Genomic DNA, 16,387 nt, shown 5'->3' with positions numbered 1-16,387 from the left:
TATTCATATCGATGACGTGTCATTGTGTCCTGCTGTTCCCTTATTTCAGTCTTCAGTGTCTCACATCTCATTGGAAGTGTAAACTATTTATCCAATAGATGAAATATTAATGAGTAGAGTCATGTGAGACAACAGAGGCAGTCATCTCGAGAGCCTCCAGTCTGTGTCTGTCCTCAGACAACAATTGTAAAGTCTTTATCTGCTCATAATAGAAATGTTTACTATTTAATGAAACCTACACTCCCTATTCATTTATAAGGGTCCTCTCAGATTACTGTCCCATTTACTTATACGTTTTCAATCAGGATAAGTTATCTTCGTGGTCCTTACTTACATTTAGTCATTTAGCAGACGCTCTTATCCAGAGCGACTTACAGTAAGTACAAGGACATTCTCCCCGGGGCAAGTAGGGTGAAGTGCCTTGCCCAAGGACACAACGTCATTTTACACGGCCGGGAATCGAACTGGCAACCTTCAGCTTACTAGCCCAACTCCCTCACCGCTCAGCCACGTGACTCCCTCTTCATGTCTAGAAAGGCACTGCAAAAACTCATTAAACAAATGTTCTATCATCCATCACCAGCTGAATGGAAACAAAGCTGTGCAGGCCTTGAGTAAGGTTTTATGTGTCTTGTGTTTTGACACAGTGGGACTACGTTTGTTTTACTTCAGTAGATACATAAAACTACTGCACTGTTTGAGAATGAGATCAATGCCATGTCAACTTGTAGAGCTTGACACATGCTATGACGTTACTAAAGCATGAAACTAAACAGGGTTGGCATTCTGCTCTTCATTCCATAGCTGTGACTAGGAGGCCAAACACTTTGACGAATACCAAACATGTACGAGAATCTATGCTGCAAATGTGTCTGAATATAATAATTTTGCTCGTTAGTTTACACTTCTTTCATTCTCCGTAGGTCAAGGCCATAGAAACAACAATACTTCATTTCTTTCATGGCTGCCTCACACTCTTATAACTGCCACACTGGCCATTGTAAAGAATGGTCTGACAGTCAGCTGACGGAAATAACCATTCACCATCACAGAGTTACAATCAAGCATACGGTTGCTCAATATCAAAAACTTTATGAATGTTATTTTGTTACTTGAGATCTTAAGATAAGTAGGTCTCTCAAGTTGCATTCGAGGTATTCAGACAAAAATATTTGAATATTTTTTTCTTTTTACTATTACATGCATAACTTGAAAATTCAGAACAGAATGGGCGGTATAATGTGATAGAAGGAAAACTGATTTTTTTATTGATAACACGTAAGTATGGACATCTTCAATAGGCCGATGATGATACACACTAAAATGGCGGCCTGATATGAATTTTGTTACTTTTTGGTCTGATAGTTGTGTCTCTATCCCCAAAGGTTGAACCTGTAAAACAGATGTAATATTAGATCAAGGAAAACATAAATAGGACTGAGTGGATTCAATTAAAGAGCTAATGTGTGTGAGCATTAAAACACAACCACAGCACCTGTCAGTGTCTCGCCCTGTATAGCCATCGCTTCTACGCTTTTGTATGCCTCCTGTCATCCAGCCAGTCCTCTGATTTCTTAATGCAGAAACGTCACAAAACCTGGAAAATATATAGCTATGTTACAAATTCCTTATGTCAACCAACTGCATGGAAAAAGAAATTGACTTTGAACAAAATCTCACTTGCTCTGGTAGTGAGTTAAGAAACGTGAAGAATCACGTAGTGTGAGGGGCGAGGTTGTTAAGTCAGGAGGGTTAAGAATAAAGCCTGATGGCTCCTGTAAACAAAATAATATAATTCAATGTTTCAGAATTCTGACTAGCCACTGAAAAGCATATGTTGAATGATTCATATTATGGCCGCAAGTGCAAATGCTGCTTCTCCCAAACATTTACATGGAGGCTGCGTAAACCCTTCCTACCTTAGTCCCAACGGACTTCATCTGAGTTGGTGAACTTGCCTTCGGAGGGCGTGAGGACGGTAGCAGGGAGGCCTGATTGCAATGTGAGGGATACAAGAAGTCATTTTACATCTTATATTTTCTCTGTAATTCCAATTACCAGCAACAAGTAGACAAGTTCAGGGAGCCGTGTGATCAGGGACGGAGAGCTGACTGCTGTACATACTGGACAGGCCAAGGGATCCAGGCTGTCTCGGGTGAAGGCTGTTTCTCTCTGGGCTCGGTTGATCAGCCTGGGTAATGCATCAGAGCCCTGGGGCATGTTCAAGGATACAGATTATATAAACCTTTAGAGGCTGACCAATGACCTTAACCTTCATTGAGACAAACACATAAATGTATATATATATATATATATATATATATATATATCCTGTGTATACTACAAGAATGCAGTTGTGAGTGTGAAAAAATATCTTCTAAGATAAAGGTTGAGAAGAAGGACGTTGGAGGAAATGAGATGCCGACCTGAAGAAAGGTTATCGGCAGGAAGTCGGTTTTCATCACAGAGTGTTTGGTCTTGCGAGGATCACCCTGTTAGAAAGGCTAGTATAATGACAACAGGGCAAAGTAATATATGGCTATTCTTTTTTCTGACCAGAAACCTAAATTCTGTCTGGATGACACCAAAATGTCAATTTAAGCCCACTACGAACCATATAGCAGTTGTGAGGTAAAAACGTGTTTAACTGAAGATCTACTGCCTCGGTGAAGCCACTCTCCTCCTTGACACCCACTATCTGGTGTTTCTGTGAAACTGACGCGGGATTTCAAATGAGTCATTTACACGTTGCCACAAAAGATCATGACTCAAGGTTTAAAACACAGTGTACGCTTCAGTGTACCTGGTGGTTGAGGACGATGAGGCACAAAGCTCTTCTCATATTCTGTCTGCAGAAATGCATTCTGGGACAAAAATGTAGAATAAAGCATAGCCAATTAGGATGCGTTTCCAACTTCTTTTTTTTCTACCATTCAATCTTTATCCTGCTTGCTCTCTCTCTCTCTTGATGTACCTGTTTTGGATTAGTCATGTGCTGCAAGTAGCCACTCTCTCTTACTTTGCCACTGGGGCGGGACACAGCCTCACACCCAGTAAGGCCAATGAAAGGCTTGAAATGCCGCTTGGTCTGTGATTGAAAACTGTTCAACAGAGAATGCCTGTAAAATGAAAACATACTATTAATGTATCATGTTGATACATTCAATATAGATGATAATCAGTTATTTCCAGAAGTTCTGTCCAGCACGCACAGTCCTGACCCTGTCTTACCCAAGCTGAGGGTTGTCAGTGTAGTCCAGACTGGGGCTGTAGGAAAAAGCTGGTCTTAGATTAGCAGAGTAGCCCGTTCCATGGCTACATCCCAAAATTGGGACAAATCCTTCCTTGTCTGTTTGTGGCACACCATGAAGAAAGTATACTTTATTCTTAGCTTAGCTTAACTAGCTTTGCTTTGATGGAGCATAGTGAAACCATAATAATAATAAGAGTATCCATTTGTGACTATAGATAGCTACAAAACCGGTGTTATTGTAACACAAGTCATTGCAGTCAAGCTATTTCCTCACCATAGGAGTCCTTATAAGAAGTGCAGTAAAGGTTGAGTGAGTTATTGGTCAGTCTGCCCCTTGGGCTGCCAGTTCCTCCCAGAGAAAGTCTGGCTATCTCCACCTGGCCACCCATCTGTGACTGGTGTGATGGAAACCACCTCTAACAACAGTGATGAATGGTTTAAAGCCCTAGGAACTAGGGTTGTACTGTAAATAAGATGAGACCAGCAGTAAACTGAATATGTCTTATAACATATTGACGAATGCAAACACTCTAAACAACCAACAGGCATTGTGAATAATTGTAGAGGCTAGAGCTACTAGTAGCTACTGTTATGAAGACTTTGCGACTTTGTACAGTCGCCAATATAGCTTAAAGTCATTAGACTAGCTATGTCACAATGCTAGATTTTCTTGTAATCGATAAATGAATGTAATGTTTTTTTATGAAATAAAAATGTGCATTTAGCCATACAACCGGACCCTATCATGCTGTTGTACTAAGCACTTATCTTCCGCCTTACCTGGCTTTAAAGTCGGTCTGACATTGCGCACCTGTCTACACCGCTTGGGCTTCTGGCACGAAGTTCTCCAGTGATACTGTTGCCACGGAGATTTTACTTGAGGGCATGCGACCAAGATGAGGTCACAAGTGAGGGTCATGAATGTGCCAACTGCTTGCACTTCAATGTAACTTTAAATAAAATATGACCTTTTCTTTTTCATTATATGAAGTAGGGAAAATAAATGATAAACCTGTAATGTAAAAATGTCATAATTCAATCACATCAATCAATCAACCACGTCCCTTAAAATCAAGCCTCGTTCACCATTTTGTAACCAACATATTAACCAAGTCAAGATAGCAACATAACAAAGAAAGCAACAACAAACAGAAAGAAAACATTTACAAACAATAAAACTGTAGGTGTATCAAAGTAACGTCGTTGATAGACAAAACAATTGGGAACAATAATGTGAGCAACACTATCCCTCTGCTCCTTAGGTCACTATGGATACTATGACATCAAATATCGTTAGACTCCCGTGTGCTCATAAACACTTTGTAGGTTAATCATGACCACTAGATGGCAGTATATTACCACAGTTGCATAGCTTGGTCCAGTCTTTACCCACCTTACTTATTTGAAAAACGTGATGGCTTTTAATTTAAATTAACAATTTAATTAAACGTCATTGTGCTACTGCATTTGCAGTTATAGCTAAGGAATCCCAAATCAAACAAGTGTAATTGTTATTAATTTGCTGATGAACAACAATCACCATAAACAGTCCCACAATTATAGAAAAACTGATTTGGGATCGAATAATTTATTTAAGGTCTATATGTTTCATTACTGCTTGTTTGGAAATCAAGGCAGTCTTACTCCTTTTTCCCCTCTATGGGAAATGGCATGTTGAGGTTGGTCTGAGATTGATGAGAGGCGACATCAGCCTCTTCTGAGCCAGAGAGAATGTTGTGTAGAAAAGCCTCATTGCCTGACTCCAGGAGAGCAACTAGACCCCGCCCTCACCCACTTACTCACACACCCACCCAGACCACAGACCTTGCCTGAAGGCCATTGAGGCCAGGAACTACAGTACAAAACCATTTTCACAAACAATCCTATGTTTGATCTACACAGAAGGGCTTAAATAAGATGAACAGTGGAGAGAATAAATCATTTACAGCAGGTGGAAATCTTCAAAAAACAGAATTCATGCAAAATACGAGTCCGAAGTCAAGCATTTATTATGTTAAGACATAATGCAAAGAGGGACACAAACCCAACAAAAAGTCCAGTTCTCTTTATCCTATACCACTGAATTCAACATAAGGGATATCTTTTTAGGTGACCACCTGACTGATAAATGGGAAATATACATAATTTGCTCAGGCATAGTCTACAGTGGACTCATGTCCACACATGTGTAGAGTCGATTCTCATCTCCACTTCTCCCTTTCATACCACTCTATCCCTCGGATTCACTGTGACACTCTGCTTCTGTCACATCCTTTTCTCTTTGCTTTCCACATCAGTCCCCCAGCACTGCAAGTCATCAGTGCCCATCTCTACTGAACAGTGCCTTACAATAAAAGAAGACATCCTTGGTTTCTCTGTGTGCTAGAGACCGAACATGGTTTTTAATATTAATACTTGGACATGCGTATTATGTCTTTCATATCACTGGAATGGGAGTGTTTGGATTATTGAGATTGACAAAGGTTTTCCCCATTGTTCCCATTGTATTCAATGTCAATATTATAAATTCAGACATAAATCTGTATTAATATTTTTTATGTGCTTCACTGTTACTTACATCATGGTCTAACTCAGAATGGGCAGTTGATGGATTTGTGACAGACCATGGATTTTACCAAGTAAACCCTGTGGTCATATTTTTTACTTGCTATCATGCGCTCATTCACACCTGCAAGGTCTGAGAGAAGGATGCGACAAAGTGTAGGAGACTAAAAAGGTGGGCAGAGCGCTCCTAAAAATAGCCTGACGTGATGCAAGCAAGGGTCTCCCGTCGAGTGATGCGCTTGGCTTGCCTGCAGCCGTCTGTTGTAGTTCAGAGAAGGACAACACCCTCGCCCTGGTCGGCGGGATCTTGGCTGGGTGTCTCTCCGTCTGCGAGCCCGTCGGGTGACAGCTCCAGCCCTCTAGACAGGACCGTTTACGTTTCCCTGTCACTTTAATAGGCTTTATGGTACCTCATCTTCCTGAACACCGGAGAATTAACATTTAGGGAAACGTAAAGAGAGTGATCTGGGTAAAGTGGCCTTTCTTTACAGCAGAAGCAGGTCCCAGGGGTACTTTCTGTTCTCCCGCCTATTCAGAGACTTATCATGTTAAAGCTTCCCCTCGTTGCTCCTGTAGTTAATAGGCAAATCATGCACAGACAGCTTGGAGTAAATTGCATAGTCATCTTTTCCCTTTTTGGCTTTCAATTTGCTTTGTGCATGCCATACTAAAGAGGGAATGTTCAACCAAAATTGAAGGGGTAACCAGGTCTTCAGTGTAAAATTTCATGTGCATTATTCCATGTCCAGACAGGATGAGAATGTCACGCTGGATCAGTTAAAAAAAAAGAATATAATAATGGATGCTTAATGGATTAAAACAATGAACATGCACACAGCTACTGAGATGATTGCAAAATGCCATATAAACGATGGTAAATGTGAAAATGTATTCCATTCTGTCTATCTATATCTGTATTTATCTTTGTATTGGCTGTGCATATGAATACCATTTGAATATGTTAAACAGTCTGATTCATTTTCCAGCTTACTGGAAGGGGTATTATAGGCCACAAGTCTTCTGCCACAGATAAATTATTGGTGCAAGATTGCACTGAAGATTAAGGCAGTGAGCCTTGGAAATTGCACTCTTTAGCTGACAACAAATGAGAGCTGACAAGTCGATGTTATAAATTCATGTCGTAAGTATTTGAGAAGCTTACACACAAACTAAATGAATGACTCTGTGAGAGAAGTAGTAAAAATGATTCTTTAATATGGAACAAAATCAGAGCTCAGCTCCATGGCTCCACCCACACAGCTCACCCAATCACACAGATGGGTGTAGGTGGACAGGAAAATCAACTAGTAAGATCACAGTCCGCTCGGCCAAAAAAACAGGAGAGGCTCTAAAACATGGAACGCAAAACCAAAGTGCTACCGGGCTTGACCTCAAGATGTTTTCCCACACCCCCTTCCTGTCGAAGGATGTCGCCATAGAGACAGGCCTCTCCGCGCCCCCCTTTCCCAGGGCTCTCGCACCCCTACCTCACCCCTGACCCTCCAAACCAGGTGACACAGTGGCCTTGCGGAGCCAATGAGGTCAGGGCAAGGGCGGGGTTAGAGGACCGGAGAGGCATGTCTAAGGCTCCTCTGAGTTTGCTTGTCATAAGGATGACAGAAGGGAACGGGGATGAACACAACAAGGTGTGTTCATTATCATCACCGTGGCGATGTATGGCTGTAGTTCAGCTTCCTCCCCGGTCTTTGTAAAGCCCAAAAGCCTCTACGTGGTTCTCGCTACCGAATGGAATGTTTGAAGTTTGTTGTTTGTTGAAAATGTGGAGACGAAGAAGGGGAAGGGAGTCTATGGGGCCAGCCCAGCAAGAACCCAGTACTAATCCTAACACACAGACATGGACAAACCACTACACTGATATGTACAGCACAACCAAGCAACACACTAGAGCTCAGTGTAAGCAATTTAAAAGAGGAGGGTGATTTTTTATTGCAAATACAGGTCCCACTCCGGAGTGTTTGACATAATTGGGCCAATCATTAAGGCTACGGTCACATATGTTGTAAGAAGATGTGTAAAGTTGGGAATGGTCGTGGGGCGCCACAACATTTTGCCTGGAGTCAAAAATGGTCACTTGCCATCTTGTTGTGGACACTTTTACTGTTTCTGCACATAGGACTGACAGCTGCCTTTCTCCTGGGAGGGAATAGAGAGGAGGGGAAGGGTAATGGAGAGCTTTGGGCTGGGTCCTATATGGGTTCATAATTCAGGAAGACAAACATTGGGCCGGGGCACCAGGTTGGACAACGTACCTGCTGTGATGTTAAGTTTAACTCTTTCCCAGTGTAAATAGTCCCATATACTCAATCATTCTCTGACGCATGTTGTCAGAGAATGCAAGGGCCTCATTGTGTGCTGCGAATCTTAATGGATAGGGTTCTAATCCCAGGCTAGGGATGAGGAGGGGAGGCAACCAGGAAGTGTCAAAGGATGTGTGGGGTCAAACACAGATGAGAAAGCATGGATTACTCAATAATTAGCTAGGGCTACTGCAATATATGTTTAGTTACAGTTCAGTGGGAGATCAAATGACCAGTGTGATGTACTAAGTGTAAATCTATACTGAACTGGGAGGGATTATACAGGAGCAGGACGGACGGACAGGAGGAGGACAGAGAGTGAGAGAGAGCATCTGTCAGCTTCAGCACACAGTCAACCCACATATTAAACGTTTGTTGCATCACATGACAGGACTAGCACTAGTGAGAACTAAGGGTGAGGTACAAGCAGCTATAACGAGCACTAGCACTACCATGGACAGACAGATCAACAGACAGACAGACAGACCTCCACAGTAACAATGCCACAGGGTTCCATTCTGCGTTCCGATGCACTCTCCTGGCTGCCAGAACCTGGCTGTGTCTTGTCAAGAAAAAACAACAAACCAACAAAAACAAGAAATAACACACACTTTGGTTGCCACTGGATGATACAAAAAAAACAACAACAAAAAATAGAATTGCAAAAGAACCGGTGGCACCAGACTATACAGAACGTATATTCTCAATAACTGGGTTTTGAACGGCTCTATACGCTTTTTTTATTTTAGTCTACCAAGTATATACTATTAACCTTTACCAGGCAGCTAAAATCTATACAGTACTGTCATTTTCATATATTTATAGATATTTATACACTATACAAAGTTGGCAAAAATACATAAATAAATACATGAAATCAGATTGTTCACATCACAATTGTGTTGAAAGTTAGAGCACTCTTTGTTCAGGAGGTGGGTCAAGGTAAGAGAGAGAAAGGGCAGAGATAGGAGTGTTATGTTTTACATCCCAAATGCTTGAAGTGACACACTTGAAGTTTAATTTAATTAAATGTTCAGGATGATACCACCTCCCTTTGTGTAGTAATGGTACATGTCTTCATAATGTTCTTTCTAATTAATTATTTTGCTGATGTTATTCTCCCTGAAACCTTACCATAACCCACAAAGATTTTATAATAATAATGACAACATTATTTTGTCATTGTGCGTGTTCGTGTGACTGGCCTGCTTCCTGGGACTCGCTCACAAAGTTGAGATTACGGAAAGGAGGAGGGGCTGCGTCCACTGACCTTCCTGTAGGATAGCGCAGGGGGTAGTTGCTGTGTGGGTCATAGCGTGAGTGTTCTGGTCTGGACCAGCAGTGTCTCCAAGCGGTCTGACATTGATAAACTCTCCTGTTCACCGGCTGTCACTACACTGGGAAGAAAAGTACTGTTCTTCACTTCTTCGGGTACAAATCTGGGTTCAAAACAGGACTGGTAAACAAGCACTGGGACATTTTGGAACTGATAAACTGGGGCCTCCACTCTTCTCTGTCCCCAGCGAGCAGGCAGAGAAAGAGAAAAGGGAGCTTCTGTTGGAAGATAATGGCATGAAACATATTTTATGCTGTTCTTGTATACCATGTATTACGTAGGAGGTAGGAGGCGTGGCACAATCCAAGTTGTACCAGTCCTACCAACCACACTTTCAAAAGAAGATGCTCATATTGCTTGTTTTAATATACTCTTTATAGGGTTATGTGTTGTAACACACTGGTTCCACTATACTAATCCCACTCCATGCGTACCACCAGGGCACGCCATGAGCTAGAGCGCCCATGAACGAGGGGAAATTCCACAGGAAATGCATCATATTAGAGTGTCAATTTAGGGCCAATCCCCACTAACACAATGGCATTACAGCAAATCCCCCCTAGCCTATGAGCTGACAGGGTTGAGAAGCAGAGCCAAGCTTCCGAGGCGGTATGAGGAGGGCAAAGTCTCCCCTCACTCTGCCTTCCTCTCTAGCTAGACACCCAGGAAGCTCCTCTGTCATGTGCCATAAAACCTCAAGTGGTATTCTACACAGCAGCCATTTACAGTAGCTAATGCTCTCTGCTGACTCGGGCGTTTCCAGGTACAGTCAACATGGTGTTGACGTGGTCGAGGTGTTTACTGTGTGTCTCCGGCAAGGCTGCGGGGTGGATGTCACTCCCTCCCTTGGTCTCTCACCCCCACCTTACTTTACCTCCAACAAAAGTACAGCACACATCAAAAGCCCTTGTTCAAGAAGGGCAGGTATAATCAGCTTTGTCAACACCATGGTTTTCATGGATATAGGTTTTCTTCATCATTTCAAGTGACAAATGAAAACTCGGCATACAACAAATGTTCATAATTTTTCACCAACAATATTTACAGAAAAAAGTATTGGAAACAGAATAAGGGGTTTCTTTTCACAATTGTTTTTGCAAAGAGATGAACCCAACACAATGACACCAAACACACACATACACACACACAGACCAACAGTCAAATGTAAAAAAAAATATTATTACTTGTTATTGTTTTACATAATCATTTTGTTATCATTCAGAATAATGCTTACTTGAACCCTGATTGGGAGGAGTCACATTGGTTTTCTTAAACCAGATGCTTAAAACAATTGAACGGATGAGCAAGGGGAGGCAGAGTCTAACCGAGATGGCCCAAAGTCATTCACGTCCTCTGATTGGCTCGTTTATACCCAGATCCACTTCAATGTCAACAAGTGTTGCCAGCTGAACATAAAACATATCAATAGACAAAACCTCCAAACACCTCAAGTGAGCCAGCAACTACTACAGAAGGTCCACATCAGGTTGGAGTCAACACACACACTGCTCCACTGTAGTCAGCGTGCACCGAGAGTATATCGTCACGCAACACAAGTACAGGACACCTCCAATCCAATAGTGCCCCGCGAGCAGGGATGTCAGGCACCTCTCCAGAGCAGTGATTCATTGCCACTCACCTGAAGATGGCCATGGCAATCAGGAGGAGCGGTGTCACAGATAGAGACAAAACATGAAGACAGAGGGTATGACAAGGACATACTACCAAGTCAGGCCGAGAATCATATTTTGCACTGCTTTTGGAAAACTTGTGTGACCTCTTCTGCCAATAAATCTTTCAGTTATTTTGACAGGAAGGGCAGCGAGGCAGTTGCGGGGGACATCGTGAATAAACATGTCAATGCCGACGCAGAGTCTATGGGGAGGGCATGTCACTCTCAACACTATTATCTCTCTCAGCTCTACTTCTGTCCAAGTTCCTAGTACTGTACATACAGTAGTCAGGCTGTGTTACCACGAGAATACACCACAATACATTACAGGACCGAGCGAAATCAGCAAAATGCTAAAGAAAGCCATCCTCCTTTGTTTACTGTGTCACTGCTTGAACCTTTTGACATAAAGAGAATAATCACAGAATAAGAAAAACAACAAGTAATTTAGGGCAGCCAAAGAACTGCAAACTACCTGCAAACAAGCTGTAGCCTAATAAGGAGAGCCCAGTGGCAATTACTCTTGTGGTCCATTCTAAATGAAGGTCTCTTTATCGGTCATGCAAATCTCAGAGTTGCGTAGCTTAACCACTGGGCATCTGCAACCTCTATCTACCCCCGGTCAAGAGATCCCCAGCTCCCCAATGAGTAATGAGAGCGTGCCCTTGTTCTATATTATTTTTAGCTGAGATCACCTCTCCAAAATAATGTGACCCCCTAGGCCTGGAGAGAGGAAGCACTCTGCCCTGACAGCCTAATAGGAGAATAATGCACTGTGACACCCCAGGCAGTGGTTGTCAAAACACAGGGTCTTGTTCCACGGCCGGCCAATTGTTCTGAAGGGTGCTGGAGAACCTCAGCAGATTACAGCATGCATCTCCAGACTCATGCGACCCACAACCACACACACACACACACACACACACACACACACACACACATACACACTGTGCATGTTAAGAGTCTGTGTCTCTACACTTCCATATGGGAAAACTGTAATTGGTTACGGACAGCAAGTTCAGTAGAATATTGTCTGACCCACTCATGAATTATACCCATGGGGTGTTTCAGGATACAATGTGCCCAGAAAATCTTTTGGGGAGAACTCATTTGCTGAGTGCAGAGGAAGTGGAAATGCACACCACAGAAACAAAGACTTTGCAGAAAAAAGCGATCAAAATGAGTGATCTCCTTAGCGCTGTCATTTACTCTAACTGAGTGGCAATTTGGTGAATCCATCCTATTCCAAAGCTTCAACTTTAGTATATTAAAAAAACATCTAAGGTTTACGTTTCAGCCATTGGAGTCAAAGTTATGGCTCATGTCCTCGCTATATTTCCTGGATGTTTGCTGTGGTGCGGGACTCAAAGGGCACGGGCGCTCTTGCCTCCAGTCAGCACACTGCGGCAGAGCCGATCACACCCCTGGGTATGGGCATGGGAGACCTCAGAGGTTCAGCTCAAACTCCCCAGAAGAGGCATGTTAGACAAACGTCTGGCTGGCATACGAGTCGGCAGACCAGGATGTTGATTCCTGCATGAGCTCCCTTAAATATCATGTGTGTCCAATTCCAAATCTTAATATAAGAGTGACGGGGATTCGGCTAACTCTGTGTGCTACTTAAAAAAATTACTACAAGACAATATGTGGTCATTATTTAACATTTAAAGCAGGGTTATGGGTATTGTAGTTTAATTGTTCACGGAATCCATTGTCTTGCAAGCAGGTTATCCATAAAGGTAGTTAGACTCTGTTGTTGCTGTGCTATAGGTTCCATGTATCCAGGTTACGGACACGATGTCCCAGCAGAGCTAGAACGGTTCCCAGAGCTCTGTCTCTCACACGTAAACAAAGCAATACCTGTGCTCCTCCTGTCCTGTACATCTGCTGTCTCGCTACGGTGCATCTCCTATCCCGACACCCTGATGTCACGACTTTGGTGTTTTCACTAGGAGGAGGAGACTCAGTACACAACAACAATCCTTCGCTTCGCTGCCTTCCTTCATTCAACAACAAAAAACCACTAAGCTCACCCTCCCTTCCGTCTCCCCCCCCCCCCCCCCCCCCTTTCTCTCTCTCGACATCTTTCTCTGCGGCACAAAACCAACAGAGTCAATCGTCAAATGACAACCCCCATACCGTAGCAAAACTCTGGGATGTTGGCGGCCACATTGCGTACTGACGCTGACCAACCCAAAACACAATTTCCTGTCCTGACCCGACATTCCAGACAGGATCCTACTACACAGGCACACATACGCAGACACACGCACACACAGGTCGGAGAAGGAGGGGAAGCAGAGAGAGGAAGACGAGAGCCCTGGTGTCCCTCCTTGCCCTCGTTACCCTCCATCTCCGAGCCCACCGGGCCCCAGGCAGACCTGTCCTCCCCACAGTCCTCCTAACCCTTTCACACTCTCCTCCCTTTGTCACCATTATTATCAGCATTGTCCTCCTTATTATCATCAGTGAAACTATTAGCATTATCAATGATTACATTTTCAAAAAGTGCAGATACCCCCCCCCTCCCCCCTCCCCGTGCCCTCATAGGGAAGGGGGGCGGTAAAGAAAACATGGTGGAGGGGACACAATGGCAGTAAAAAGAGAGATCAAAAGCGGCAGATAAGAAAAGAGAAAAGAGAAGATATCGGCGGGAGTCTGAATGGTGTGAGTTTGTGAATGCACACGCATAAACACACCTCCACATGTTCCACACAGATCAAGGCAGATCTGGAGGCGGAATTCAAGGGTTCCTGCTGGAGAACGCTCCCATTAGCAAGAGTGAGAGAGCCCAAGAGCACAGGGTGGCACGAAGAATCGAAAGCCCCAACACACACACCCACACATACAGTCACACACACACACCCACCCACACACACACACACACCCACACACATACATACAGACACACACACACACACACACGGCACGGCTCAAGAAGCTTGCTTTTCGCTTCTTATTCTCGTCATTGGAAGAACATTTTGATAATATTTTCTTTAGTTGTTGATTTTTATGAAAAATGACATCATAGTATTTCGATTTTTATCTTCTTTTTTCTCTCTCCACATCGGGGGTTTCCTCTGGGAATATCAGGAGCGATCCGTTTATGGAAGTTTATTGTTTTCCTGTCATCCCAGTTCAGTTAGTAATTTTTTAAATAATCTCTACTTTTGTTGGAGCTACAGCACATTACCCACAGCACACAGACAACAAGGGGTCCAGAAAGGGGGGATTCACTAATATTGTGCGAGAGAAAGAGAGAAAAAGTACAGGGGAAAAGTGATAGAGAGACCACTATATGAAGTCTCAACAATTCCCTTTCTCGTCGTCAAGCTGTCTTCAGGTAAGTCATCTCAGACAGTATTGATTGCTTTATACAACTTTAGCTTGAACATTTAACCACTTTCCAGAAAATGAGAGTTCAAAACGAAGATGGAAAGAATATGGTACAAGAGAAAGAAAGAGAGGACAAGAATAAATCCAACATAAAGAAGCAAAGAAGATAAAGAACCGGGCTGAAGGACGTCCTTAGACATAAATCGATGGTACTGTAGTACAAGGGGCTACTGATTGGAGGCTATGGTTTAAGGACAGTTCACCACCTGGAGTATTCATACTGCAGGGTTACATGAGATTAGACCGTATTTATTATTATACTTCAGATGCAGAGCTAGTCCAGGGGACATCATTGTAGTGTCCAAAATGGCACCTTACGCAAGCAGAGGGCTGCATGGCAGTTCTCAATCAGGTGGTCTCATAAAGGTGATTCAAAAAGGAGAAGAGAAACAGAACATCACACATTCACAGGGGGAACGCATGAGGACAGTCAGACAGACAGTCAGACAGACAGACAGACAGACAGTCAGAAACAAGGGGACCATTGGCAAGGTGGCAGACATCTAAAAGAAAGACCGTCCAGAGGTGAGGAAACTGAGTAAGGGGAGGAGAGGGAGGGAGAAGGACAGAGGAGATAGGAAAGGAGATAGAGTTTAAAGGTTAAGAGAGCGGATGGCTAATTGTACCCGTGTTTCGCAGCCTGGCAGCAAGTCAGCAGTCTTGTGCATAAGGACAGGGGTTGCGGGAGGGGGGGGGGGGAGGGAGGGGCTGGTTAACATTGGGGACAGAGGGGGGAAGGGCCGTCGAGGAGAGTAGGCGAGGCGATCAGGCCTTGAGGGCGTGCCATTGGGCCACGTTAGTACGTGGTCGTCCCATCATGTCCTTCCAGTGCTTCACCTCTGCTGGTCCACTCTTCCATGACAGGTAGATCTGAGAAATGGAGGGAGAGAGGGAGACACAGAGAGGGGTGGAGGGAGGAGATATAAAGAGGGAATGAGACAGAGTGGGGGCAATAAAGAGAGGGGGGGAAGAGTGGAGAGACAAAGAGGAAAAGATACAAAGGGGGGGGGGGGGGGGGGGCGCGGCGGAGAGGAGGAGAGACCGAAAGTTTCAGGAAACTTGAAGGGCTGCCCCCAGGTCCCAGTCAACCAATCAGAGCTGCGGATCAGCACAACCCAGGAAGTCTCCGGTGTGTTTACCTTGCCGATGACGTCGTTGCGGCTGAGCCTGTCCTTGTCCATGACGGTGATGATGATGGTGGTCTCCCTCAGCACGTGGGCGGGCACGTCGAAGGGGAAGGACTCGTTGAAGATGGGGTTCAGACAGCGCTTCATGGTCACCGTCTTCTTCTTCTCCACGCGCTTGTCCTTATGCATCAGCCACACCTTCACATAGGGGTCTGCCACGGGCAGGTGACAGCACAGATTAGCACACACACACACACACACACACACGCACACACACACACACACACAAATATATCCATAAACACCCACGTACGCGTGCACAAACACACACACCCTTCGACCCTTTGCTCGGACACACTGCATTATAACGAGTCTTCTTCTCCATAATCACAATGACTTGGCTCGACACACTTAAGTAGTTCTTTACATAACATAACATACTGTACCGCATACTATGTGGAGGAAGTGTGAAATGAGGATTGATAGAACATGACACGGACACCGGCAGGACTGTAAAGAGGCAATTGGACTGTGCAGAGAGTTTAGCCGAGCCACACACTAGTAACCCTGAGGCACTAGATCCTGGTAGATAAGCAGCAGGGTACACTGATGGAAGGTCACCTTGCTGTTGGAACTGTCAGTGGCGTGATTCGGCTAGTGCCCCAGACGGTAACCTTCCACTATGTGGACAGGACAACAAATGTATGAACACACTCCTGA

The 16,387-nt window shown here is 44.0% G+C and overlaps 2 protein-coding genes across 2 annotated transcripts in view; both read right to left on the bottom strand.

The window, feature by feature from the left end:
* Nucleotides 1-1,330: 1,330 nt before the first annotated feature.
* Nucleotides 1,331-3,642, bottom strand: saxo4 (stabilizer of axonemal microtubules 4). The gene is made up of 11 exons (XM_067235581.1): nucleotides 3,528-3,642; nucleotides 3,232-3,349; nucleotides 2,975-3,119; nucleotides 2,804-2,864; nucleotides 2,615-2,715; nucleotides 2,427-2,492; nucleotides 2,125-2,211; nucleotides 1,920-1,991; nucleotides 1,681-1,775; nucleotides 1,496-1,597; nucleotides 1,331-1,392 (listed from the first exon to the last, which is right to left on the bottom strand). The coding sequence occupies exons 1-11, from the start codon at nucleotides 3,640-3,642 to the stop codon at nucleotides 1,374-1,376; spliced, it is 981 nt and encodes a 326-aa protein (XP_067091682.1). The 3' UTR covers nucleotides 1,331-1,373.
* Nucleotides 3,643-15,266: 11,624 nt separating this feature from the next.
* syt7a (synaptotagmin VIIa) overlaps nucleotides 15,267-16,387 on the bottom strand; it is a 35,068-nt gene continuing 33,947 nt past the window's right edge. The window contains exons 10-11 of the mRNA XM_067234167.1: nucleotides 15,680-15,879; nucleotides 15,267-15,410 (exon numbers count right to left, since the gene is read on the bottom strand). Coding sequence (XP_067090268.1) covers nucleotides 15,306-15,410; nucleotides 15,680-15,879 — 305 coding nt within the window. The 3' untranslated portion in view covers nucleotides 15,267-15,305. The remainder of the gene's footprint in view (nucleotides 15,411-15,679; nucleotides 15,880-16,387) is intronic.

The sequence above is a fragment of the Osmerus mordax genome, chromosome 4 (assembly GCF_038355195.1).
Source record: "Osmerus mordax isolate fOsmMor3 chromosome 4, fOsmMor3.pri, whole genome shotgun sequence".
Lineage (NCBI taxonomy): Eukaryota > Metazoa > Chordata > Actinopteri > Osmeriformes > Osmeridae > Osmerus > Osmerus mordax.
Note: the sequence above shows the minus strand (reverse complement) of the source record. Positions and strands in the feature narration are given on the sequence as shown.

Bases quoted from the DNA above. Each gene is read 5' to 3' on its own strand.
- saxo4 (XM_067235581.1), bottom strand. From the start codon at position 3,642: ATGGGTGGCCAGGTGGAGATAGCCAGACTTTCTCTGGGAGGAACTGGC. The intron at 2,865-2,974 runs GTACATCAAGAG...TTTTTGTCCCAG, and splicing joins ACATGACTAATCCAAAACAG to AATGCATTTCTGCAGACAGA. The intron at 1,992-2,124 runs GTATGTACAGCA...CATTGCAATCAG, and splicing joins TGGATCCCTTGGCCTGTCCA to GCCTCCCTGCTACCGTCCTC.